The sequence below is a fragment of the Neovison vison genome, chromosome 8 (assembly GCF_020171115.1).
Source record: "Neovison vison isolate M4711 chromosome 8, ASM_NN_V1, whole genome shotgun sequence".
Taxonomy (NCBI): Eukaryota; Metazoa; Chordata; class Mammalia; order Carnivora; family Mustelidae; genus Neogale; species Neogale vison.
Window position 1 is genome coordinate 92,158,556 of NC_058098.1, and position 24,132 is coordinate 92,182,687.

Genomic DNA, 24,132 nt, shown 5'->3' on the forward strand with positions numbered 1-24,132 from the left:
TTCAGCTGATCCCGGTCAGGAGAGCAACCCTTCTTCAAGATGAAGAAATGGGGGGCGCCTGGGTGGCTCAGAGGGTTAAAGCCTCTGCCTTCGGCTCAGGTCATGATCCCAGGGTCCTGGGATCGAGCCCCGCATCAGGCTCTCTCCTCAGCGGGAAGCCTGCTTCCTCCTCTCTCTCTCTCTCTCTCTCTCTGCCTGTCTCTCTGCCTACTTGTGATCTCTGTCTGTCAAATAAATAAATAAAATCTTTAAAAAAAAAAAAAAAAAAAAAGATGAAGAAATGGTTCCATCTGGATCCCTGTAGGGCTCTCCAGACTAGGAGCCACACTAGAATCATCTGTATCTTTCTGACGGAGACGACCACGCTCTAGAAAATGGCTCTTACTGCAGTCTCAATATATTCCCTGCGCAACCTTCAGAACTCTGAGCTCGGACACGCTAACAGGAGGAGGAAACGGAGCCCCTGGGACAGACAGACCTCTTTATTCCTGCACTTCCAAGGCTCTCTCCCCATTAGAGGTGATGACCCCAGTTGGAAAGCTGAAGCTGTGCCTGGGTGGCTCAGCTGGTTTAAACGTCTGCCTTCGGCTCAGGTCATGATCCCAGAGCTCTGGGATCAAGCCCCACACTGGGCTCCCTGCTCCGAGGGAAGCCTGCTTCTCCCTCTTCCACTCCCCTTGCTTGTGTTCCCTCTCTCGCTGTGTCTTTGTCAAATAAATAAATAAATAAATCTTTAAGAAAGCGGAAGGTGCAATAAACTAGTTTCTTTATTCATAGCCCTCCCTGGAAATGAATTAAATGTTCCATTCTCTCGAGGTAGAGGCTTTGGGATTTAATGTGCACACCCAGCAATAGGAGCTCCTTAAGCTACTCTCCTCCGACATGTGTCCTAACGAGGAAGGCCATTCTTTAAACGATGCCATCCTATAGACTTCTAATGAGAAAAAGACATGGGTTCATATTTTAAATCTGACATTAGCCTGTGGCTATTCAAAAAGTCAACAAGGGAGTACCTAAGAAAAGGGAGAAATTTCTAAGCTTTCTAGACACCGGTCCTTTCCTTCCAACCTCTGTCCCATATTCACATACTGAATTTACACAGACTTTATTTCATTACGTGGTCTTTTCCTGATAGCCTAACACAACACAGCAGCAGTCATACAGAAGCCACTGTCCCCCTCAGGCCTCTGCAAACCCCCATCCTAGGAGAACGGCCAAGACTCCACATGGTCTCCTTTAGACCTGACTCTGCCACATACATTCTTATCACACAAAGGCACCTTCTGGTGCCCAGTTTAATCCCTTATGAGTATCAGCTGTTTTACAGTCAGGAAAAACAAAAGGAATATACCCAAAGAGCTCAACCTAGAAAAGCTGTAAAGCTGGGTATATGGCAACAGCAAAATTTTATAATTACAGAAACTGTCCTGGTGGGTCACATGGTCACATGGGTCAAGCAGGACTCCCTCTCCCAGGCTTTTTTTGAGTTCTTTTGCATAAATCTGTAAGGTGGGGAAAAGCATCCAAATTATAAACTGAGTTTCTTGCTGGTGTCCTGAAAAATGTTTACTTGGTAAAAATTACTGGGAATAATTTACTAAGGGAAGATACCAGGAGGACCAAGTCTTCATGGGGCTGGCAAAAAATTGCCAAAATACTCTTAAGACACAATTAATAGGACTCAGGGTTGGCTACTCCAGAGTGAAGCTGATGGCCAGCACAGCATGCCTCTCCTTTCCCTTTGGTAACAATATCTCTTCTCAAAAACAGAACAGGGTTGGTATGGAAAGGAGACAGGGGACTAGATGCCATGAGGGATAAAGTGACCAACCCACCCTAGAGCTCTTTGACCTCACAAATAATGAATAATGACTTTGATGGTGGCTGTAAGCAGAGACTTAAGAACAGGCCAGCAGTGACAGAGTGACCCCCAATGGCAATCACTGTCACAGCCCACCACTGCTTATTTGTAACTTTCATGAACCATCAGAAGAGTTACCAGAAACCAGTCCTTGGAGTCTGGATTTTCTTGAACGGGGTTCCAGGCAAGGACACGCCGGCTTGGCAGGCCATGGTAATCTGCTTCATCACAGGAAAGCCCTTGGGGTCAGGGGAGCTGGGCTGTGAACCCCAATTTGCAACACCTCCTTCTTCCACTCGTCCCTCTTCTCATCCAGCTTAGCAGACTCAGTAAGTAATTCTCTAGGCAATGAACACTGCCCTCAGTAAGTGTACAGTAGGGTGAGAAGGGCATTCTTAAACACCCAGATTTTCTTGGTCAGCTTATTTTGTTTAAACACACACAGCAGAACATTCCTGATGAAGGGGAAAAAAAGACTGCGATTTCCTTAACTCAAAAAGCTAAGAATAATAATAATAACAATAGGAAACTGCATCAAACCAAAGTCAGTAGAACAAAAGAGAAATACTCAGAGACTCAGAGGCTTGTAGAGTAAGACTGAGCACATTAGTTACTCCAGTCACAGTGTCAAGTTAAACCACTATCCCCCTTCCCCACTGTGCACCCCTCACCCACCCCACCCCCTTCTTCCGCTCTGCCTCTTTGTGCAGCGCTATCCCAAGGTGTGGGGACATACAAGTTCTCCTCAAAGCTTTCTGTCAGCTCAGTACTTCACTCCTGGAATAAATTCCTTGGCATCCGGGTTCAGATTACTTTTGCTCTGAAATAAGAACCAAGAGATAATAAATCCCACTTCAAAAGCTGTTTACTCCCTGCTTCATTATTACCAGCACCTTCCTCTCAGCCACCAAGAGGGAAAAAAGCTCCGGCTGCTATTGCCAGGCTGCTCTCAGTGGCTCCTGACGTACTAAGCCTTGACCAACCTCATTTTCTCCTTCCTGCTCTAGACTCCTGTTCGCCGCATGATGCTTTCATTAGAGGTCTGGAAGCCTGACTCCAAAAATAATTTTTCAGTTCTCTGGGTACCTTAACGCGATGAGAATCCAAGTTTTCCACCAAAGCAGTTTGGTGACCACAGGCCCTTTATTTCCCACCTCGCTGTATTCTCTTTGGGCTATCTACCCTCTAGTGAATGTCCAAAACCTGAGCAAACCGCAGGGCACAGTCATCTGGAACGTGAGTTCTGTGAGAACTAAGTCACTCACAGAGTTCTGACTTTAAGTAAACACAAAAGGCAGGAAATTGGTTTATCCAGTCTTCTAATTTTAAGTGGAAGATGGCCTCTTAGGAGAATGTTCCTTCCAAAACCACACCATTCAAAACTATAAATACAGATTTGAGGAACAGTAAAAGGAAAGAACAACAGCAAGTGATTATTTGATACCAGACCTCTTCTGTGTTCAAATTCTTATCCTTGATCCCAATTCTACTTTGAAAGGCCCAATGCGGGAAATGAAAGCTGGTGATGCTGCCCCTTTGCAATGTGTGGTGCAAGGTGTCTTCCATGCACCCTCTTATCAAAGCCCATGGGATGATGGGTGAAGAAACATGGGCCAGAGACTTGCCCAAAGTAGGAGGGCCAGAAAGGAAGTCTGTCACTCCGAATCCCATATTCTTTTCACTATGTCTCATGTGCAACTACATATGCCTCTTACCAAAATATCTTCAGAATCATGACCATCGCCGACCGACAGTCCATTTAACTGCTGCTGCAACTGTCCCATGGCCTGAGGCAGGTCCCGTGAGGGAATGAACCACTCTTGGTCTTCTTCATCCAGCATCTCCTGGAAGCAGCGGTCTAAGAAGTCTTGCTCCTGCAGTTCCTCCTCCACCTAGCAATCAAAGGGCGAGGAGCTCACACTTACTGTCCTGGTGTGACTCGCCCCTTCCAGTTTCCTACCTCTTTCAATTAGCAATAATCGCGCCTCGGATAAACCTCATTGGCTACGATACTGCCACTCCTACCTCTTTCTTTCACAGATTATTGGTCTGAGGTTCAGAATGATGTTATGTACTAAGAATTAAGATGCTTCAAATGACTGGCTAGAGAAAATACAAGTTTTAGATTTTTCAACCAAATTCCATCCACAAAAAGACTAAGAAAATAGAAGAGCAGAAAGTCTAGGCCTTCACAACTCTTCCAACATCTTTGTGTGACACAGACATGTTCCATCCAGATGGCACTTACAGAAAATCATTTTAAAGCTTGAGATTCTTTTCTCAATCTTGTTCAGAAGCCACATTTCTTAAATTTCTCATTTTGTAAGTACGAAAAAGGCACAGGAATTACAGAACTAGACCACTACCTGGAGAGTGGAGATTAAATCAAAATCAACTCTCAGCTTCTGGCCCTCTTTTCTGGTAATGAGGCCCCTAAAGGAAAAAAATACTTTCAGAACCTAAGAAAGATATAAAGAACACTTTTTGGCAAACCAGCAGAAAAGGATGTCATCAATGTAGGTATCCTTCCAAAACAAGGAAAAATATGAATATTTAAACAGCTCTGTATTTCTTAAAGATTGCCCTAAACTAAAGCACTATGATCTAGGATATTGTACACCTCTTTGCAGACATCATTAACTCTTCCTAAAGAAAATGGTCCAGGCTGCAGATTAAGTGTGGTTTTAACAGGCCCTCAGCTTCACATCTGGCCATCCCTTTCAAGCAGGTTAGTGGTGGACAGATTCATAGCTCACTAGCACCACCATCAGAGGGGAAGTCAAGTAAAATAATCACCCAGGGCACTCAGTCATTAAGAGTCTGCCTTTGGCTCAGGTCACGATCCCAGGGTCCTGGGAGTGAGCCCCGCATTGGGCTCCCTGCTTCTTGGGAAGCCTGCGTCTCCCTCTCCCACTCCCCCTGCTTGTGTTCCCTCTCCTGCTGGGTATCTCTCTGCCAATAAAATAAAATAAAATAAAATCTAAATAATAATAATAATAATCACCCAAACTAGCCCCTACACTTATTCATGAATTCAAAAGTCACCAGTAGCACAATGTAAAAATAGTCTTCAACATTACAATTAGCCACACTGATCTCAAGTAAATTAGATAGTTACAAAGTACTTATAGTAACAACCACCACAAAATATTTCCAAGCCATCAGATTTAACATGACTGCTCAAGATTTGCCTTGCCTCTACCCAAGAGCACGACAATGGGCTCCTCCTTATTAAATCTACCCTGATTCACAGGTACAACCCACAGAAATGGTTACCTGGGCATAGTGATGTGACTGCAAGCATGATCTGTGTGCCAGTCACACAAATTATGACACAGTAGGATTAAGGGGGTGGGGGAGGAGCGGAATTGCTGGCCACTCTGCTAAACTTGTTCCCTTGTTCCCAGAGCACCAGGCTGTTCAGTTAAAAGCGCATTTCCTGTCTCCCATGCTGGCGATGGCCACGGAAGTATTCATCATGTAATGTCCTCCCTGATGGATGTGAACACTTGGGCATCACTTGGTTAAAAGGAGATCCCTTCTTTGGCCTTTAGCTCTCCCCTTTTCCCAGTTCCTAGAATTCCAGTTACCCTTCAGTTATTCAGATGATCAATGCCCTGGCCAGGGCAGAGCAACACCATTGGAGAACCATGTGGTCGCCACATCACTGTCAACCTGGAGTGCCTACCTTGAGCTATTAATGTCACAGAGATACAGGACAATGGATTACTGCTGATTCTTTGTTCAGACTCTCTAGCCTTTCCCCACCTAACACACTTGTCCATCTCAGACATATATTCTGCCATTCCCCGCATTCCCACGTGGGGAACGTGGCAGGCTGGCCCATCTGCACACAGCTGCTGTTCCCCAGGTCTATACCACATCACTATGGCATGAGATTCTCTTGCAACAATGTGATGGAAAAGATCAGTATCTTCCTCCAAAGTACCCTACTCTGGTGTCTAACCAGCTAAAGGGGCTTCTTGGTCAGCCCAGACCAGGCCTCCATGCATTCTTAAATTATTCTCAAGCCAACAAACCCATTTATTTCATTATAGACAGATGGTAAAATACAGCTGTTGAGATACATGTGTCTTAGCCCTCCACTTCTTTCTTTACCTGTCTGTTGAAATCTTCTTCATTCTCCATCCACATGTACTCTGCAAATGGGTTTTCCTTCTCATCGTGCCCATTTAATCCCTGATCCTCTTTGGATTTCACATTAGGTGATGTATTTGCTACACTGGATCCATTCATTATGACAGAACCTAAACAGAACCAAAAGAAAGGATCAAGGAAAGGAAAACCTGGAATATCCAGATTCTTCCAGAAGCTTCTGAAGTTCTAAGTCGAAGTTCTAACTATAGATGAACAGAAACTATTGGTCTGTAACTGTTAGAAAACTAACCATATTCTGCAGTTATCAATTATACAGATGATATAGAGTTAACAGAGTTAACCTCCTCCTCCTCCTCTGTTAACAGAGTTAACAGAGATACAGAGTTAACTCTTAAGAGTTCTTTTAACTCTTAACCCACTGAGCCACCCAGGCGCCCTTAACTCTTAAGAGTTAAAAGAAAAAAAAAAGTCCAGGTTTAGTTACCCATTCTAGGCAAGTGGGAGGAGGAGATCTTTTCAAGTCTATTTTTTGCAGGTTCTGGAACCTAATCAGGGTCACATGGCCTCCTTAATGATAAGGAATATGTAGAGGAAATGCATTCTTTTTTTTTTTAAGACTTTATTTGATAAAGAGAGACACAGGAAGAGAGAGAGAGAGAGAACACAAGCAGGGGGAGTGGGGGAGGGAGAAGCAGGCTTCCCGCAAGCAGGGAGCCTGATGCGGAGCTGGATCTCAGGATCCCGGGATCATGACCTGAGCCAGAGGCAGACACTTAACAACTGAGCCACCCAGGTGCCCCAAGGGAATGCATTCTTAATGAACACTGTGAGCGACTCCCCCTTATTCTGATTCTCAAGCTGTTTTTCTATAAAACATATTTCAAAAAATAATACATGTTCATTGTATTGATAAACAAAGAGGAGAAAATTAAGTTTACCAGAGTGAATCAACTACTCAGAGTTAAAAACTAATAACAATGTAGTATATATAACCTTTCTGACTTCCCCTATGTGTATGTAGACACATGGACACACACATACACATCCCCCCCAAGCATCCATCCTTAAGAGTATGGATGCTCTATCATTTGCCTTTTCTCATTTCTGTGTTAATATCACCATATTGTCTTCTGGAGTATTTCCAATATTTCCATGTCATAAAGAGTAGATGAACTTCTTATGTTCATCTTTTTCAATGTTTTCCTTAGGATACTTCTAGAAACTGAACTGCTATGATGGAAACTATGTTTGCTTTTTTTAAGGCTCTTGATTTATTACCAAACTGCTATGAGAATTTAAATTCCCACCAGTAGGATATCAGTGCCTATTCCTCTTCACTGAGTATTATCTTTTAAAACATTGCTAATCTCCTAAGAGAAAAATTGTCGCATATGGTTTATATTTCCATTTCTGTGATTTTTACCGAGACTGAATATTTTGAGATATACTTACCTGTCATTTGAGTTCTTATCTTGTCATTTTTCTGCTGAAGTATTTTGACCATTTTTCTATCAGGGTATGTATCTTTTCTTTATCTGCTATAAGGACTTTTATTATATTTGTCATAATTTTTATTTTTCATAAAAGAACTTACAAATTAAAAATACTATATTTGTTTAGTTTGCTTAATTTTTTTTTTATTTAATAAAATTTTATTTTCCAAAATGTACAGTTGGAGGATCTTGTTCATGCATCTTCCCCAGCAGCTGGGGCATCTCCACCCTTGGTGTTTCTGGTGTAAATTACTTGAGCTCTGTGCTTTGAAACCAGTTTAATAAGTCCTTTACTAAGGAGCTCCTGAAGGGCTGCCCTGGCCAGGGAACCTCGAATCTTCAGTCTCTCAGAGACAACAGCTGGAGTTATAAGCTTATAGTTGGGAACTTCTTTACAGAGTTTGTCATATGTCGCTTTGTCAAACAAGACCAAATTATTCAGCTTGTCCCGAACTTTGCCTTTGGACCACTTCTTCTTTTTGGCCTTGCCCCCAGATTTGTTCACTGGGTCTTTGTCTTTTTTGGCCGATTTTCCGGCATCCTTCTTCTTCTTGTCATCCTTGGGCGGCATAGCGAAGCTGGGAGAGGAGCGTCCACCCCTGCAGCCTCACTAAGATGTCGGACAAAAAGGACTGCTTAATTTTTTTTTTTTTTAAAGATTTTATTTATTTATTTGACAGGCAGAGATTACAAGTAGGCTGAGAGGCAGGCAGAGAGAGAGGAGGAGGAAACAGGCTCCCTGCTGAGCAGAGAGCCGGATGTGGGGCTCGATCCCAGGACCCTGGGATCATGACCTGAGCCGAAGGCAGAGGCCTTAACCCACTGAGCCACCCAGGCGCCCCTTGCTTAATTTTTTTTTTTTTGATGGCAGTTTCTGCTGACCTTAATTTCTGTCTATATCTTGTGTGAGTGTCTACCTATCCCTCATCTTTTTCAAGTACATATATGCTTTTTAAATTGCTTACACTTGGTTTCCAAATTCACACTGATGTGTTTGCTATCATCTGGAATGTGTCTTTTTTCTGTTCTTGATTTAAATCTTAACCATTCTTCAAAAATCACTGTAGTCTTTACTCACTGCTTTCCTCCTCTATGTTCCTGTACCTGCAAGCTTGGAGTTCATACTACTTAGCTACTCTGTTTCATAATTCAAAATAATGAAACTCTGTTTCATAATTCAAAATTGCATAATTTTTCTCTTTCCACTTAGATTTTCGACTTGTGAAAAGCAAGATGGAGGTTTATAATCTCAATCTCAATTCCAACTCTTCCTCTCTCCTCCTTGGGGCATCTTTAAGTTTTCTTTTTTTTTTTTAAGATCTTATTTATTTGACAGAGAGAGAGAGGGAAAGAGAGCGAGCACAGGCGGACAGAGTGGCAGGCAGAGGCAGAGGGAGAAGCAGGCTCCCTGCTGAGCAAGGAGCCCGATGTGGGACTCGATCCCAGGATGCTGGGATCATGACCTGAGCCGAAGGCAGCTGCTCAACCAACTGAGCCACCCAGGCGTCCCTTTAAGTTTTCTTTAACAATTTTTTTCCTAACTCATTTCCATCTTGGCAACATTCATGAAGAAGTCTTATTTCTCTGCTTCTGGGTACACTAAAAAATTACTTCTTACTCCCCTTTAAAGTTCTTTCAATTTCCTAACCTGTTATGAACATTAGAAAATTCAATCTTCTTAAAAGACAAGGTAGGAAAAAAAAAAAAGACAAGGTAGAATTGTGATTGGTGAAGAATTAGATGAAAAACCAACTCATTAATATTTCAAAAAGAATTTCATTTATTGACAAAACCCATTTAATTCACTACTGATTTAAATAGGGCATACCTAGTATAAAACATATTGGTTTAACACATTTTAAATAGAGACAAAAGAAAACAATGATTACTCCAAATACTGCTATAAAATAATAATTCTATAAGCCTAAAGAAGGTAGGAAACCAGTTCTTTAATTTTACCACCTCCATTTGCAACACAACAATGACAAAAGCAAGCCTGCTCTAAATGCCAGGGCAATTGCATGACTAAGTAGGGTATACCTAAGCCCAGAAACTCTTAAAGGACCTGACCCTTGCTGGGTAGCAGGTTAAACAGAATTATATTTCCAAAGACTCATTTGGCAGTTGGTCACAACCAGCACAGCGATTTCTCCCCATCAGCATGGAAATCACCCAGAGAGAACCAGTATTCAGTTTTCCAGAATATCTGCCTTTGCCTGAAAAATAAATCCTAAGTGCACATGACCATAGGGAAAAGAGAAGGCAGACAAACAAAGCATAGAATAACCCGCCTAATTCCAGAGTGGGTTGGAACGCTGAGAGCAAGCCACAGGATGCTGTCATTCATGAGAAAGAGAACGGAAATGTACCAGAATCCCAACATGGGGATGTTACCCAATTTAATGCAAACACTTGGGAGAAGTTGAAAACACTGAGATATGGGACTGTTAATACCTGAAAAGTGGTTCTCAGCAGGCTATATTCAGTGTTGATGTGCAGTTTATACCATTCTACCTGTGTTTTCTACACAACTGGAAAGCTTAGGTTACCCTAAATAGAAGCAATCCAACAACTTAATTTGTATAATGTTTAACAGTTTATTTTTTTTAAGATTTTATTTATTTGTCAAAGACACAAAGAGAGTGAGTACAAGCAGGGGAAGCAGCAAGTAGAGGGAGAAGCAGGCTTCTTGCTGAGCAAGGAGCCTGATGACAGACTCAGTCCCAGAGCATGACCTGAGCAGAAGGCAGATGCTTAACTAACTGAGCCCCCCGGGTGTCCCTAGTACTTTCATATCTACGCTCTGACTTCAGGTACGTAATCTGTCCAACTTCATTCTAAACAAAACAAAAACATTAAGCTAGTGCTATATGTAAGACCAAAGAGGGTACCAGATTCAAGGGTTAAGCAACTTGAGTTGCTGGGTTTGCTCAAGAATAACACTGGTTTGTGGGCCCACTGGGTGACGATGCACTGGTGTTTAATATGCCCCTAGACTTTAGTAGTGGGGTGGGAATGGGGAGATTTTGCTGGATAGTGGTAACTCCTAAGTAAGGCATTTGGGGAATGCCTTCCAACTCAGGGAAAACACGAGGTAAGACAGGACCACTGCGCATAACTTCCCTGAATTTCCTGCCTCAAGAGTTTCATGGAACATTCTCTTCCTGTTCCCAGCTCCTCTCTAGGTTCATCATCCACCACACCTGCCCTCTAAGTACCCAGCATTTTCCTAACTATCCTATTTTGACCTTTGATGTTCATTATTTCACTTGATCTTCACCCACGTCAAAGTATATTTTGTGTCATCCTAGTGTAGTGGGGCCAAAGAAAAGACCCTCAAAGCTTCCAGAGATGGGAGAATTGCCTGGGTACATAAGTAGGATCACAAATGAGAATGGCTGCCATGTTGTCAGCTATGTTATGGAGAGGCCCATGTGACAAGGAATTGAATCCTGTTAACAACCATGTGAGTGAGCTTAGTTCATCTTTCCCCAATCAAGGCTTCAGATGAGACAGCCATCCCAAGTGACAACTTGACTGGATCTTCCTAAGAGGCTCTGAGGTAGAAGCATACCCTGCTAAGCTGCTCCCAGATTCCTGACCCACAAAAACTGTGAGATAATAAATGTTTGCTGTTTTAACCTGCTAAGCTTTGCAGTAAGTTGTCACATGGCAATAAATATAGGCATTCGATAAAAAATGACAACTAGTTCCACCATACGAACCATTAGTTGTCACTTATTTCCTCTTATTTTTCTAGAGAACAGGTGTGCAGTTTGAAGTAGGTCATTGCCTGAGAAGTTCCTCAAGAATTAAACATCAACAACAGATGAAAGAGTTTATATCTGGCGTGCCTCTATATTACATTATGAAATCTGAGAACTATTTGGAATTTATTCCCCCCTCTACCTCAATTTCTCTCTTACTTGGCAAATATCCTGAAAATGAAAAATAAGACTTGTCATTTGGATTAAGATGGGAAAGCATGTAGCTGACAGAGAGTCAAAATAGGGGTGCTAAAGCCTGCTAGGCATTTATTTGATTTAGCACTTTACGGGGACCAAGGACTCCTGTCTAAAATATTGGGCTTGAAATAGGGGCCTCAGTTCCCAACTATTAAGAACTTTGGGACTTTTAATGTGCCTAGGACATCTACAATACATGCTTCATTAGTTTAAAAATTTGAACACCCACAGCTCTTAAATCCAATGTGCTCATACCAGAAACTAGCTATTCTTTGAACCTGGTATTTTTTCAGAAGCTATAAACCTGGATTGTGCCTATGATAACAGCTTGACTCTGAAAAATACTTGGTACTTTTGGCTGAATTATCTGGAAAAAGTCTATTGAGCAATTGCTATAAAAACTAATCTCTACTATTCTGTTTCCTACAGTTTTTGTGACTTTGTTCAGTCTGGTTAATACCATTTTTAAATTAAATATTGTGAATAACAGTTTAAAATGTTATTTTAGTTTAAATATGTGGTACTAGATTCCAGTTTGGTCCATTCTCAGTTACATCTTAGCAACTCAGGTCATTAGATGCACTTATTCATTAATATCAGGTGCCTATTTACCCTAGACACTGTGCTTGACTGGTGCTTTAACAGCGTAAATAGTCCTTGCCCTGGTGGTATTCACATTCTGTCAGGAAAGAGACAAATAATTAAGGATAATTATGACCCATGTTATAAAAGCCAAAGTAAATCTAGAAAACAATGGGGATGGTGGGAGGGACCTAATCAAGTCTGAGAGTGGGGGGATGGTTAGCAAAGGTTTCCCTGAGCAAACAACACTTTTTTTGATACCTAAAGAACATAAGTTAGCTAGCAATAGGGTGAAGAGGATGTATGGGCCAAGTGTAAGAACCCCAAGATAGGCCACTTTGGCATAAAGATTATTTTGAGATAAAAGCAGCTGAAACTCAGCAGATTCAGGAAAAGCTCTTTACCTCCCCCTCAGTTGCCTAAATTTACATTGGAAAGAAGAGCCTGTACCAGGAAGAGAGCTACTAACAAAGATTCCTCTTTACCTAAGAAATTTTTCTGTATAACAGGGCAACCTTTGTTTCCAAAATATCTCTTCTCCCTATTGTGCTAAAGGTCTTCCTCCCCTTTGTAATCTCAGACTCTTACTCAGGATGTCATATAAGCTTCAAGTTACCCAACTGTCTTTGGAATTTCATGTCTGTGTGGATTCCCATATATATGAAACTAAATTTAATTTCACCTGTTTATCTGCCTCATGTGAATTTAATTCTTAGTCCAGCCAGAAGAACCTTGGGCCAAGGAAAATATCTTCCTTTCCAATGAGGAAAACACATGTGCAAAGATTCAGAGGCAGAAGAAGGAACACAAGAAGGTAGGGATGCATACAGTTGAATGGTCAAAGGAAGATGGAAAGGAAGAGAGATGAAGTTGCTAAGACAGATGGGGCCAGATCATGCAGGACATTAGAGGCTACATGAAAGATTTAAAATTTTATCTTAAAAGCAATAAAAGCCTTCAAAAAGGGTATCCAGCAGCACAGTGATATGATTCAATTTATATTTTGAAACCACTCTGGCTGCCATATGGAAAATGGATTGGAGAGACTGACAGTGGATAATGGGAGCTAATGCACTAATCCAGATGGAAAAATGGTGGCTGCTTAAGACTAAGGTAATGGCAGTAAGAAGAGAGTAGGCAGATTCTGAACTACTGTAGGTTGTTTTTGGTGATGGACGTGGGGAGACAGAGTGAGGGAAATATCAAGTATAACTTTGGTACAAGCAACTAGATGGATGGTAATGTCATTCACTGAGCTAAGGAATTCTGTGGGAAGGGCAAACTTTTCTTGGGTGCTGATGAGGAGTGGGGGAATAAAAGGGGTGATGTGTTCTATTTTGGATATGTTAAATTTGAAACACTCAAGTGACTATGTTAAGTAGGTTATCTATATGCATCAAGAATAGGAAAGGTCTGGCTAAATAAAGAAATTTGGAGTGGTTGTTTATATAAATGATTATAGAAATCATGGGGTTAGAAGATATTCCTTAGAGAGAAAGGGCAAAGTGAGATGAGAAGAGGATCCAAGACCCAGATCTGATGCATATGAACATTTTCAAAAGTCAGGTAGAGAAGGAGGAGAATACAGAAAAGGAAAGTAAGAAGAAGCCATAGAGTTAAGAAGGAAACCAGGGCGCCTGGGTGGCTCAGTGGGTTGGGCCGCTGCCTTTGGCTCAGGTCGTGATCTCAGGGTCCTGGGATTGAGTCCCATATCGGGCTCTCTGCTTAGCAGGGGGCCTGCTTCCCTTCCCCTCTATCTGCCTGCTTCTCTGCCTACTTGTGATCTCTGTCTGTCAAATAAATAAATAAAATCTTTAAAAAAAAAAAAAAAGGAAACCAGAAGAAGAGTATGGCATCAAAGGAATCAAGGGAAGATAGAACTCCATATAGTGAGTTGAATGGTAGCTCCCTGAAAGATATGTCCACATCCTAATCCCTAGAACCTGTGAGGCCACCTTATTTGAAAGAGGGTCTTTGTAGATGTGACTAAATAAAGAACATTGAGATAAGTACATCATCCTGGATTATCCCAGTAGGCTCTAAATCCAATGACAAGTGTCCTTAAAGAAAAGCAGAGAAGAGAAGGAGGCAATATGACCATGGAGATGGAGATTGGAGTGATGTGGCCACAAGTTAAGGAGTGCCTACAGCCACCAGAAGCTAAAGAGGCAAAGAACAGATTTTCCTCTCCTAAAGCCTCCAGAGGGAGTACAGGCTGGATGACACCTTGATTTTTTACTTCTGGCCTCCAAAACTGCAAGAGAATACATTTATGTTGGTTTAAACTACCAGTTTGTGGTAATTTGTTGAAACAACCATAGGAAACTAATAAATCCAGTAATGTGAGTGTTTTGAAGGCTTCTGAAAGGTCAAGAGGAAGGTGAGGAACATCCATAGAATTTAGGACCCTGGAAGTCTCTGATGACCTTAATGAGAGCAGTTTCCATGAACAGAAATAAGGAAGAAAACCAAAAGGAGGGCATATGAGTTGTATGTGACAGGAAGTATGTGATAACTCCTTCAAGGAGTCTAGCTGCTGAGGAAGGGGAAAGGAATGGCCAGAAACTAGGGGTGAGAGATCCCTGGAAACTATTTTCAATGACTGGGGAGTCTAGAGATTGTTTAAATATTCGTAGAAATGGCTTAGTGGAGAAGGAGAAGCTACAGAAACTGGAGAAAGAAGGAACGACTGATTGTGTAGGCCAGGAAGGGATACTTAACTCTTCATTTTTTGAATAGTCAATACATTCCCTGAATCAAAATCTAAATGCCAGGGATTCTTAATTAGTAATAGATAGTTGCAAGATGAGCATGAAGATAGAGCTGAGAGAAGAAGAGCATCAGGAAAGTGATTTTATCCATCACAAAGGCATATGAAACATCCTTCCTCCATGGCAGGATATTTTATTTCCCTGGTGGCAAGAATGCTTAGGCCCTTGTTGGGGAGGAAAAAAATTTTTTTTTTTACATATCAAGGTTCTTCTAACTGGTCTAAGAATCAAACTGACATGAGACAGATTAGCAGGAGAAAATCAAAAGTTTAACATATACACCTCTTGTAGATATGGAAGAGACCCAGGGAAACTTAGTAACTCACTGAAATGGCTAAAGGCATCACCTTAAATACCACCTCCAGCTAAAGACAAAAGAAAATGTTGGCGGTAGGAAGTCAGTTACGGAAGTCTACAAGAAAAGCACAGTAAACAGGGATAAGGTTGTTACACAGATTTAAGTCTGCCTTAAGATTTAAGTCCATCCCTTCTCCATTAATAACAGTTCCTAGAGATTTAGAGTTATCCCCCTTCTTCCTGGTACTGAGGGAGACTACAACAAATAGAGATTTCCCTTATAAAAGTAAATGTCTCTACTCAGTTTTCAGAGCTTCTTTTGGATCTGCAGTTTCTTAAAAATAAACAGCTTGAAATGACTAAGATGCCAAAGGGCTATCTTTTAAAGATTTTATTTATTTATTTATTTATTTGACAGAGAGAGAGAGATCACAAGTAGGCAGAGAGGCAGGCAGAGAGGCAGGCAGAGAGAGAGAGGAGGAAGCAGGCTCCCTGCTGAGCAGAGAGCCCGATGCGGGACTCGATCCCAGAACCCTGAGATCATGACCTGAGCCGAAGGCAGCGGCTTAACCCTCTGAGCCACCCAGGCGCCCCGCCAAAGGGCTATCTTGGGGTGACTAAACTTGTTCCCTTTCATCCCCCAAGAATAAGTCTCCCTACTTGCACAGTTGATGGATAAACCTACCAAACTCCAACTTTCTGGGTTTCCTCTTCTAATTTTTTGCAGGGTTGAGTGTATGTGAGTGTGTGTATTGTATTTTAAAGATACATAAGCAGGGACGCCTGGGTGGCGCAGTTGGTTGGACGACTGCCTCCGGCTCAGGGCGTGATCCTGGAGTCCCGGGATCGAGTCCCACATCAGGCTCCCAGCTCCATGGGGAGTCTGCTTCGCTCTCTGACCTTCTCCTCGCTCATGCTCTCTCTCACTGTCTCTCTCTCTCAAATAAATAAATAAAATCTTTAAAAAAAAAAGATTTAAAAAAAAAATAAAGATACATAAGCAGTATAAGAAATAGTTTCATAAAGCCTTTTAAATTCACGTAGAACATATTTTTGAATACCATGTCATACTTTGCACTAAAATAATTTCTCTATTTCCTTGTTCAACAAAGCCTTCTTTTTACTAAGTAAATAAACCCATCAGCTTTTCTCTATTATTTGGTGGACGATCCAGGTAGAAAGAAGCAGGATGAGTAGTTCAGCTTTTTTGGGGGAGTGAGGTGGGAAGAACATGTAGAATATGTACATGGTGGTTAAAAAACAGGTTCCAAGTCAACCTCTAATTAGAATGATCTTGTCCCTTTTATTTCCATTTCATTGTTCTTGGAGAAGCTGCACAAACTTTAACAAAAAATAAGTAAGTAGTCACCTTGCTAAACTTTCCTTTGCTGACCTCAATACATAAATGCTCCAATAGTTATCTCCCCTTTGATGCAAGAAAAGGGCTATAGTTATCTCCCCTTTGATGCAAGAAAAGGGCTTACAAATAGAATGTCAATGTGCCTGTTAAGCATGCAGAAAACTTAACTTGTAATTAGAAGCTGACAAGATGCTTTCAAAAGCTTATTAGCATACTCAAACAGGATTAAGTATGCAGTCAGAAAATATCCAGAAGGCATATTCTTATTCAGTAGTTCTCAATCTCTATTCTTTTTCAGTAGTTCTCAATTTCTCTAGAATTCAGTAGTTCTAAAGAACTACTGAATCTCTATCCAGTAGTTCTCAATCTCTAGTCTAAACATTAGACTCACCTGGAAGCTTTCCTGCATCATACCTTTCAGACATTACAATTTATTAGGTCCAAGCCAACACCCAACATTTGCATTTTTGCCTGTTAACTGCCACAGGTTATTACAAGTAGAGAAGGACTAAAGACTAAGAATAATTTCTCCAATAAAGTTGCAAATTCTCTATGGAATAATCCAAATCCCAATTACCCTAATTCCTACATCAGCAGCTCCCAAATTAGTGAATGATCTTCAAAAAAACAAACGAAGAGCCCAAAAACACAGTCAAGTGAATTCATTTCTCTGAGAAGACCCATTTTTTTAACTACCCAGCATTTCCCTAATCAATTAATGGCCTAAATATTCATTTATTACATTTTTAATCTGGCACCTATTAATGACCCACTAACTTCTAGAAACAATGCCTCAAGGATGCCTGTGATATTATCCTACTGGAAATGTACGAAACAGATATAAAATGCACTCCATAAAACATTTAAACTCACTTCTAAGGTAGAATCAACAGACTTGCCTACCTACTTGCCTACATCAGTGGTAAGCTCTCTGTACCCCAGAGGTCAACCCTCAAGTTCTTCTTCCCCAGGTAAAGGCCATCAATTTTCTTCCCAGGATAACATCAAATGGTGGTCATCACAGGGACCCTGACTTCTCCATATCCAGCTCCAGATGGATATATGCTATTAATAGCAGAAACAATGCAAACTGAAGTCTTTAGCAGATTATGCTAATTGAAAACATTATTATGGGCAAATTATTACATATGAAATAGGTGTAACTTTTCCCAATCACAAAATAAAGGACCTTAAATGTCTTAGACTAATCTGATGCCACTTTTACTTGACTTTTAAGTGCACAGTAATACAGAAATGCCACTGTAGAAACCTGAATACAATCTCTGCCCACGGTCTCTCCATACCTCCACCATTTCACATTTGATTATACCTATCCTTGAGTGATTATTATTCATTTGTTTTGAGACCAATCTATTTATAACCTCAGAAGTTTCTTGAGGGCAAGAATCAAGTCTTTACAGCTTTTAGCATGCCTCTGTGTGCCCACCAGGTCCTCAATACATAATTTGTTGACTAAGTGCCATTTTCAGAGTGCTGTATTTTTTTTTTAAGATTTTTTATTTATTTTATTTGAGAGAGAGACAGTGAGAGAGAGCATGAGCGAGGAGAAGCAGACTCCCTATGGAGGGAGAAGCAGACTCCCCGTGGAGCTGGGAGCCCGATGCGGGACTTGATCCCGGGACTCTGGGATCATGACCTGAGCTGAAAGCAGTCGTCCAACCAACTGAGCCACCCAGGCGTCCCCAGAGTGCTGTATTCTAATCTTATTTCCTAGGAAGGGCTACCTTAGGGGAAGCCCTTAAGGGCTATGATCCGTGGTTGAGCATTCTTCATTGAGTGTTACAGATATTCCCCATAGCCAGTGACAACATAACTCAGGAATCTGTTTTTGACAGGTTAAATTACTCTTGAGGTGGAAAAAATTCTTATTTCTATTCTAGGAAGTATTTTTATATGTTCTTGTGAACTATTTTAACATTTAGTAAGACCAGGTGGCTATAATAGTCTTCTCATGAGTAGGCATAAAAGCTTGCCACAGTGCAATTATCTAAACTGGAAGAAATCCATATCAGGGATTCTCAATAGGTATCACCAAAAGGGACCACATGCTCATTTAATCTGAAATATTTTTGGAAAAAAGGATTGTCTGCCCCAGCAAAGTGGGAAGAAAGGAGCCAACCACTCTAAATACATATGTAATGAGATTAAGAAAACTGTCTTTACTCTGTGACTTTTCAGGAAAGGTACCATTTTGGGTGAGGAAAGTCCTTGAAAATTAATTTGGGGTAGAAGGAGCGTCCTTGAAGGACCAGAGTAAGAGAACTGCTCCACAGGAGAGAGGGGAATGTTTCCCTAGGGGGACTAAGGCGGACACAGTGCTGGAACACAACAAAGAAGAAAAAAATGAGTCAAGAGTGGTATATTTCAGAGAGTGGGAGGCCTTATCCTGCGTAATATGGTCTCCACTCTAAGACTTTCAATGTTTAGCAAACTTCTAGGGCCATATAAAGCTTAGGAGCTGATGGATTTTTTGGTGTGGGAACCATTGAAGAGGTAGGATTTGATGTCTAAATTACAGAGGCAGGGGCACCTGGGTGGCTCAGTGGGTTAAGCCGCTGCCTTCGGCTCAGGTCATGATCTCAGGGTTCTGGGATCGAGTCCCGCATGGGGCTCTCTGCTCAGCAGGGGGCCTGCTTCCCTTCCTTTCTCTCTGTGATCTCTTCCCTTCCTCTCTCCTACTGTGATCTCTCTTTGTCAAATAAATAAAATTTTAAAAATAAATAAATAAATAAATAAATTACAGAGGCAGAACAGAAGTCAGTTGTGAACTGGGAAAGTACTTGAAGCAAGTTTACCCAGATGTCTAAGGGAAAAAGAGGGCACCACAGGACAATTAAGTTACAAAGAGGAAACAAGTAATCTACCCAAATACAAGGGGAAAAGATAATAAAATAACAGCTCTTCTGAGTACTTCACTTTCTTTCTTAAATGTTCACAAGATTATATGAGGTAGGTGCTGACATTATCCCTGCTTTTCAAATGAATTCTCCACCATTCAGAAATTTATTAAATACCTTGCCTAAGGGATAATGTAGTAAGAGCCACAATTGGGGCTTAAGTTTAGGTCTTTTTTTTCCTAAAGCTCATGCTCTTAGCTACTACCTTACCCTCTTATACTTCCCACTTTAGCTCCAGAATGCTTACGATATAAAACTCGAAATTTTCTCAGATATTGCTAATGGAAGTGGGGGAACCAGGCTGAAGAAAAATGCTATTCAACAAAAGGACTAGGTCTTGGAAGGAAACTGAACAAGGTCATACCACATGCTGGTGCATTTAAATAAAAATAAATTGTGTTCTCTACCATAAACATACAAAGCTCCATTTAATTAGAAGCTTGCTAGTCCTTTTAGGATGAGGAAGCAGATCCCCAAACATGTACATAATCCCTTATGCACAATTCCAAGCATCTACAAAGCTCTAAAAACTAAAAATTTTCCATATGCTTTATGTCAAAACTCAGATGACATTAAAACTTGAAATGATGTGAAGCTAGATATAGCCTGCATTTATCCCACTTAGCATGAATACTCCTGTTTTGCTCAGAAATACTAATGTGTGTGACTAAAGCTGCTGCAACAGACCACGGGGGCATTACATAACGCACACAGAAAGCATCTCTCTAAAAATTGAAAAATTCTAAATTCTGAAATTCATATAGGCAAAGGTTTTAGACCTTCTATGGGCTTGTATTCCAAAGCATTTTAAAAACTATTTCTCAGAATGATTAGATCAGAGGTACTTGATCTTCAGGATCTCACAGGCCAGTAAATTTTAAAACTATTTTGAAGACAACACAGAGTTACAATTTTTAAAAACTAAGTATGGTAAAAACTAAGGATGATAAAAAATATCCTATCAACAATATTTTCAACACCAAAAAACACAGGTAGGCCTCAATTCAATGCAAAAGACAATTCTTTAAATTGAATAAATTTAACTTGATGGAAAATTTAACTTGATGTCTGTGGTCTTAATTTTTCTTATTTCACCACAGGCTGGGGAAAATTCACTGGAGACCAGCACCGTTCTGGTTAGAGGCATAGAGCCCAGCTGTCTACAAAAAAAAATTGCTTCAGGAAATGGTCAAGAGTGCAGTCCCTGCAGATCTATCCTACGTGAAAGTCCAGGCCACATCTATATTGTGTTTTAGAGAGCCTGTGGGTTGTCTCTGATGTGTAGCCAAGCTTCAGAATCACTGGTCTGGTCTGTAGGATCTAGTTCCACCTTTTTTTCCCCCCTCCCCTCAATTCTTTTCTGAGGGAGTAAGGAGAGGAAAACAGAAATGTTTCCAAGTAGGGAGCCTGCCCAACCTATTTTTTATAACACCAGTTATTCCTCCAACAGACAATGCTGGACCAGCTCGTCAACTTGCAAACTGAGGTTGTTAGCAGAGAACAACAGAAATTAGGTAGTAGACAAGCAAGAAAAGCCTGCTGAAGCAAAACTCCTCTAAGAAAAAGTGTGAGTTCCAGAGTTTCTTTCTCTTTAACTCAAAGATTAACTTAACTCACAGGTGTATTTGTCTTTGCTGGAAAAAATAATAATTTAAAAAATATATGTGTGTATGAATATGTATTTATACATGTATGTGTATGTCTGTCTCTATCTAATCCTTCATAGCTGTCTTCTGTGTCCAGCTGCTGTGCCAGGTCTATGATTTTGACTTTTTTTTTTTTTTTTTAAGATTTTATTTATTTATTTGACAGAGAGAGAGATCACAAGCAGGTGGAGAGTCAGGCAGAGAGAGAGAGAAGCAGGCTCCCGCCAAGCAAAGAGCCCAATGCGGGGCTCGATCCCAGGACACTGAGATCATGACCCGAGCCGAAGGCAGCGGCTTAATCCACTGAGCCACCCAGGCGCCCCTGATTTTGACTTTCAATTTTCATTTTTAGAGGGATTACAAAAATCACTATTACCTCAAACAATACAATGACAAATCATAAAAACAATGGAAAATCCACAGCATGCTTGATGTTTGATGCAGCAGGCTACATTCTCCAACATTCCAAAAAGATAAAAGTTGGGCGCCTGTGTGGCTCAGTCGTGAAGCGTCTGCCTTCCGCTTGGGTCATGATCCCAGCGTCCTGGGATCAAGCCCCACACTGGGCACCCTGCTCTGCAGGAAGGCTGCTTCTCCCTTTCCCACTCCCCCTACTTGTGTTCCCTCTCTGCTGTGTGTGTCTCTCTCTCTAAAACAGAACAAAACAAAACAAAAAACAAAAAAAGTTCAAAAAGATAAAGTTAATTCCAATAATATCTTCTTTTTTTGGCAAAAAGTTTTACTCTCTCGCTATTGTTTTTTAAAAATTCTTAAGAACACACATAGCTATTATAATATCTTGAAAAACACACAAAACTTTCAATAAGCTATCAAACTTCTGTCCCAGCTAAAAAAATTAGTGGAACCTTCTCAAATAAGGCTAAATGGTGAGTGACAGGACATATAAAGAACTCCTATTGTGATGGGATTAATCACTAAGCCCTATTTGACCAGAATCCCTCGGTCTCTAAGCTTTGCAAATGAAACAGCATCTCTCATTTGATACTCATCTGGGACTTCCAATCACAAAACAAGAATTGTTTTATGTCACTGTGTATTGCTGATTACCTAAATTCAACACTATGCTGGCAGCAAGAGAAGTGAATCTTTCATGATTTGCTCCATAACCAGTTTACTTCTTATACTCCCAGACCAAATTCAGCTTTCTTCTAGAGCCAGAATTCTAATACTGAGTTAGTTTACAGCAATGGTTCTCAAAATTTAATCCCAGGCCCAGCAGCATCAGTACTTGCTAAAATGCAAATTCTCAGGCCCCACCCCAGACCTGTTGAATCAGAAACTGTGGGTGGGGCCCAGCAGTCTGTGTTGAAATAAGCCCTTACGTGCTTTTGAAGCCTGTTCAAGTTTGAGAACCAGTGATAGACAGCAAGTAAAAAACACGAGATTCCTTCTGTTGGTCCAAAGCCAGAGGTATCCTGTACTCTATCTTGGTAGGATTAAAGACATCCAATTAAAAGACACGCTCTCCCCACAACTCCTACCCTCATTTGAGTATTTTACTTTTGTGAGCTAAATAATAAAACAAGCTGCAATCTGAGATTTAGTAAAAAACATATACTTAACAGTTCCCTTCCAGCTTGATTTCACACAATGCCATTTACATCTTCTTACATCTAAAGTTCCAAAAAAGGATCTTCATAATGTAAGCTTCCGACACTTCAGGAATTGTGTAATAAAACATCAACTAGGTCTGAATATATCAAGTTTATTAGAGGAAAAAAAATGGAATTATTTGCTACATCTCAGAACTGTATTCAACAGGGAATTGGGGGTTTCTTTTCACTTTTATACTTCCAAGTTAACACAATAAACCAGAACACCCCATTCTTTAAAAGGTTCTAGCTAAGCAAAGTTTCACTGCATTACTTTTTGCTTTTAGTGGGGATAAAGCAGAGTCCTGGGAGGTCCATTTTGCATACCTGCAAGGTTGCCGAATAAAACGGTCACATCTGTTCCATACTGAAATAAAGATCCCGTAAAACCTCAGATAGTGAGTGTTAATACCTCGGCACTGGCCTAGGTAATAAAGACACCAAGAATACCACTATAGCACAAATCCAATTACATCCTGTTTTGCTCTTGTTGATATTAAAATCACTGTGATAAAAATTCACTTGCCCTAATATTATTGCATTTTAAAGAAGGGGGCAACACCAGTCTACAGTCCACAAAGCACCAACTTTCAAAAAGCAAACAGTTCCCATGCAACTGTTTCAGAGAACAAGTGAAGTGAGCCTTGAAATGATTAGCTTACAGCTCAATACATTAAACAGAAACAAAAACAGCACAAAAGATAAACCACAGACCAATTTCCATGCTATAGACATGCACTTTCAAATAAAACAAGAGCAAATAAAGTCTAGCAATTTATTTTAAAACAAAACAATAACACTGATCAATAGGGTTCAGCCCAGAAATGCAAGGATAGTCTAAAATAACAAAATATAAAAAAGTAGTTTTTCATATTAACAGGCAAGGGGAAAAAAAACCCTACATGAAAATCTCAGTAGTTGCCAGAAATATATATATCCCAAGTCTACCTTCAAAGATATTTCTAAGCTTCAATAAAGGGCTAAAAAGCAAAAAACTAGAATGTTTTGGGTAGCAAAATTATAGATCATTTTTCTTTATATTTTGTTTCCTAATTATTATAAAGAAGAGTATGGCTTCGGGCGCCTGGGTGGCTCAGTGGGTTAAGCCGCTGCCTTCGGCTCAGGTCATGATCTCAGGGTCCTGGGATCGAGGCCTGCATCGGGCTCTCTGCCTGCCTCTCTGCCTGCTTGTGATCTCTCTCTGTCAAATAAATAAAATAAAATCTTTAAAAAAAAAAAAAAAAGAAGAGTATGGCTTCTTTTACAATTAGGGAGGAATGTTTTCATTTATACATATTTAAATCTCTTTCTTATTTTCCTCATGTATGTGTGTCACACATAGACAACAGGGCTTGAATTCCTGTCTCTTGAGGTTGAACAGCAAACTTCTGGGATGTGCGCTGGACAAAGTTGCCCTATCTTCATTAGTTTTATTTATTTGTTTGTTTGTTTGTTTGTTTATTTGAGAGAAAGAGAGAGAGGGAGCAGGGGGAGAGGGAGAGGGAGA

At 40.7% G+C, this 24,132-nt stretch overlaps 2 protein-coding genes across 3 annotated transcripts in view; both read right to left on the reverse strand.

The window, feature by feature from the left end:
• Nucleotides 1-665: 665 nt before the first annotated feature.
• PAIP2B (poly(A) binding protein interacting protein 2B) overlaps nucleotides 666-24,132 on the reverse strand; it is a 32,290-nt gene continuing 8,823 nt past the window's right edge. Inside the window, exons 1-4 of one of the 2 annotated variants that reach the window (XM_044261338.1) lie at nucleotides 5,981-6,125; nucleotides 4,228-4,294; nucleotides 3,577-3,753; nucleotides 666-2,681 (exon numbers count right to left, since the gene is read on the reverse strand). In XM_044261338.1, coding sequence (XP_044117273.1) covers nucleotides 2,625-2,681; nucleotides 3,577-3,753; nucleotides 4,228-4,294; nucleotides 5,981-6,054 — 375 coding nt within the window. In that variant the 5' untranslated portion in view covers nucleotides 6,055-6,125 and the 3' untranslated portion in view covers nucleotides 666-2,624. Of the gene's footprint in view, nucleotides 2,682-3,576; nucleotides 3,754-4,227; nucleotides 4,295-5,980; nucleotides 6,130-24,132 lie in introns of those variants that run through there. The other variant, XM_044261339.1, reaches the window with a different exon arrangement.
• LOC122914973 (40S ribosomal protein S25) lies at nucleotides 7,627-8,117 on the reverse strand. Its single transcript, XM_044261337.1, has one exon. The coding sequence runs from the start codon at nucleotides 8,042-8,044 to the stop codon at nucleotides 7,667-7,669; it is 378 nt and encodes a 125-aa protein (XP_044117272.1). The 5' UTR covers nucleotides 8,045-8,117; the 3' UTR covers nucleotides 7,627-7,666.

Bases quoted from the DNA above. Each gene is read 5' to 3' on its own strand.
- LOC122914973 (XM_044261337.1), bottom strand. From the start codon at position 8,044: ATGCCGCCCAAGGATGACAAGAAGAAGAAGGATGCCGGAAAATCGGCC.